General features: G+C 40.1%; 1 protein-coding gene across 1 annotated transcript in view; it reads left to right on the forward strand.

Annotated features, from left to right (window-relative positions):
• LOC117924058 overlaps window positions 1–1,929 on the forward strand; it is a 2,250-nt gene extending 321 nt beyond the window's left edge. Inside the window, exons 2-4 of the mRNA XM_034842609.1 lie at window positions 273–889; window positions 1,048–1,563; window positions 1,649–1,929. Coding sequence (XP_034698500.1) covers window positions 273–889; window positions 1,048–1,563; window positions 1,649–1,783 — 1,268 coding nt within the window. The 3' untranslated portion in view covers window positions 1,784–1,929. The remainder of the gene's footprint in view (window positions 1–272; window positions 890–1,047; window positions 1,564–1,648) is intronic.
• Window positions 1,930–2,548: the final 619 nt, after the last annotated feature.

Raw genomic sequence — 2,548 nt, forward strand, 5'->3', positions numbered from 1 at the left:
TCTTTCTATGCTCATTCCTTGTGTTTTTCTTTTCTTGAAGTATTTTGGTTTGTTTTGTGGTATTTTTTGTGAAATTTTCTTCAGAGTGAGTTCATATAAAGTCCTTAGTTTTAATAGAATATCAGGTTATATTATAGACTGTAGTTAATGCATTGATAATATTCCATGCACAAATGCTCTGGATTTAAAGCACTCTAGATGTTATATATATGAGACTGTTGTAATCCCATGAACACATATTCATAAATTCATCCTCTTTTTAACACCTACAGCACAGAAGAAGTGCTCAGTCTGCAATGCCATACCATACTTGTTAGTCCACAGAGTCACAGAGGAAGACAACAAGCTAGGAGTGGGACAACCTTTTCTTGGAGTGCAACCACAGCCTGGTACCAATGTAGACCTTTACGCAGCAAAAAAAGAAATTTATTTGGGTTCTAAATGCCAAGTTGAAGACACCCCAAAACCATGGCAGTTCTGGATGATCATGCTTAAGAGTGGGAACATGGACACTTATGCTGCCAAGTGCCCTAAAAATGGCCATAAAGTAGGACCCTATGGCCCAGATGATCGGTTCCCTTGTTTTGGCGAAGGATGCATGAACCATCCACTGATTTACCACAATTACACCACCCTGAGAGGGTCTACCATGAAGGGAAGATTTTACGGGTCATGGGACTTGGATGCTGATTTGAGTAAAGGAATGGTGGGCAACATCTCTTACCACTCTGTGACTTGGGAGAAGCAACTTGGGGAGGGAAGTTGGGTTTTCCACCATGTCTTGAGAACTTCAACAAAGTATCCATGGCTAATGCTTTACTTGAGATCCGATGCCACCACTGGATTCTCTGGTGGTTACCATTACCCTACGAGAGGCATGTCAAAAATTGTAAGTAAATTTTTCCTTCTTTTTTTTTTTTTTGGAGTTGGTATGTGGGCTTTTACATAAGTTTTCTGTATCATACCTTTCTCTTAAAATTTCTTTAAAAGATTGACGCATTTATTGGTGAATATTAATTAAGTGCAATCACCATATCCATTGTGCAGATTCCAGAATCACCATATTTTAAAGTGACGTTCACCTTGAATGTGATTCAAGGTGGTGGTCCAAGCAGCCAATTCTACTTAATGGACATAGGAAGCTGCTGGAAGAACAATGGCCAGCCTTGCGATGGCAATGTAACATCAGATGTAACTCGATACAGTGAAATGATAATAAATCCTAACAAAAGTGCATTGTGCCGTCCAGACAACCTAAATGTATGCCCACCCTACCACACATTCCCTAATGGGACGCGGGTCCATCGCAATGACACCGCTCGCTACCCTTACGCAGCCTATTATTTCTATTGCTCTCCTGGGAACGGACAGCACCTTGAAGAGCCTTATCATCTGTGTGACCCATTCAGCAACCCTCAGCCTCAAGAGTTATTGCAAATTCTGCCACACCCCGTTTGGGGTGACTATGGCTACCCTACCAAACAAGGGGAGGGCTGGATTGGAGATTCCAGGACATGGGAACTTGATGTGGGAAGGTTGTCCCAGTCACTTTACTTTTACCAGGTATAGCAATTTTAGTTCGTGAAATTTGATTTTCTTACCTGTGGGTAAGACCAGTTATATATATATATATATATATTTCTTGCAGGATTCAGGGACCCCACCAGCTCGAAGGCTATGGATGTCTGTTGATCTGGGGACTGAAATTTACAAAGATGCTGATCAGATTGCTGAATGGACAGTCAGCGACTTTGACATCTTGGTGCCAGCCAACCCGAAGTGAATGAATGTTTGGATTAAGTCTGAAATTAGCATTTAAGTCAGTAGATTTCTTTTAGCTTGCTATATGTAAGATTATAATTTGGATTCTGTTTTCACGACTGATAGTAACATTTTTTGTGATATGAAAATTATAGTACAAGTTGGTGCCTTCAAGATTTTAAGTCCACAGAAACACCACTAATTTCTAGAATTCAGCAATCCACTTATGAAGTTTCATCAAAACAACAACAAAAACATAACAAAACAAAACAAAATGTGGTGGACAAAGGTAGAGGTGTAGAGTATCGAATTGGTTTCTCCGACATCAAAACGACAATGGCGTCGCCGCCAGTCATGCGCCAATCTCCAGCAGCGGTCGCTGGGTGTCATGGTTGGTGGTCGGATGTCCTATGACTCCAATCAGAGCGTTGGGCTGGTAGCTATAGTGGAGATGTTGGAGATTTGGGGATCAAACTGAACAGAAGGGGATGTAATGTATATATATATATATATATATATATATACCTGCAGTAATTCAAAAGAGGAAACAAAAAAAATTCAAATGGAAGTAAAAAGAGATTCGTTTGTTTAGAGGCTTGCAAATTGCAATGTCCTAAAAACAGAATTTTGACACCCTATTCTTGATTGCAACAGTAAAAGGTGTTTGTCTTTCAGGATACAACTCTTAACCGATATAAAGAGGCCAATCTCCTATTTATATCCTTGCAAACCAAGTGTTGTGTCCCCTGCAAAGATTGTGTCTCCTTCATTAGACATGTTCTTTTCA

The sequence above is a fragment of the Vitis riparia genome, chromosome 10 (assembly GCF_004353265.1).
Source record: "Vitis riparia cultivar Riparia Gloire de Montpellier isolate 1030 chromosome 10, EGFV_Vit.rip_1.0, whole genome shotgun sequence".
NCBI classification, from domain to species: domain Eukaryota; kingdom Viridiplantae; phylum Streptophyta; class Magnoliopsida; order Vitales; family Vitaceae; genus Vitis; species Vitis riparia.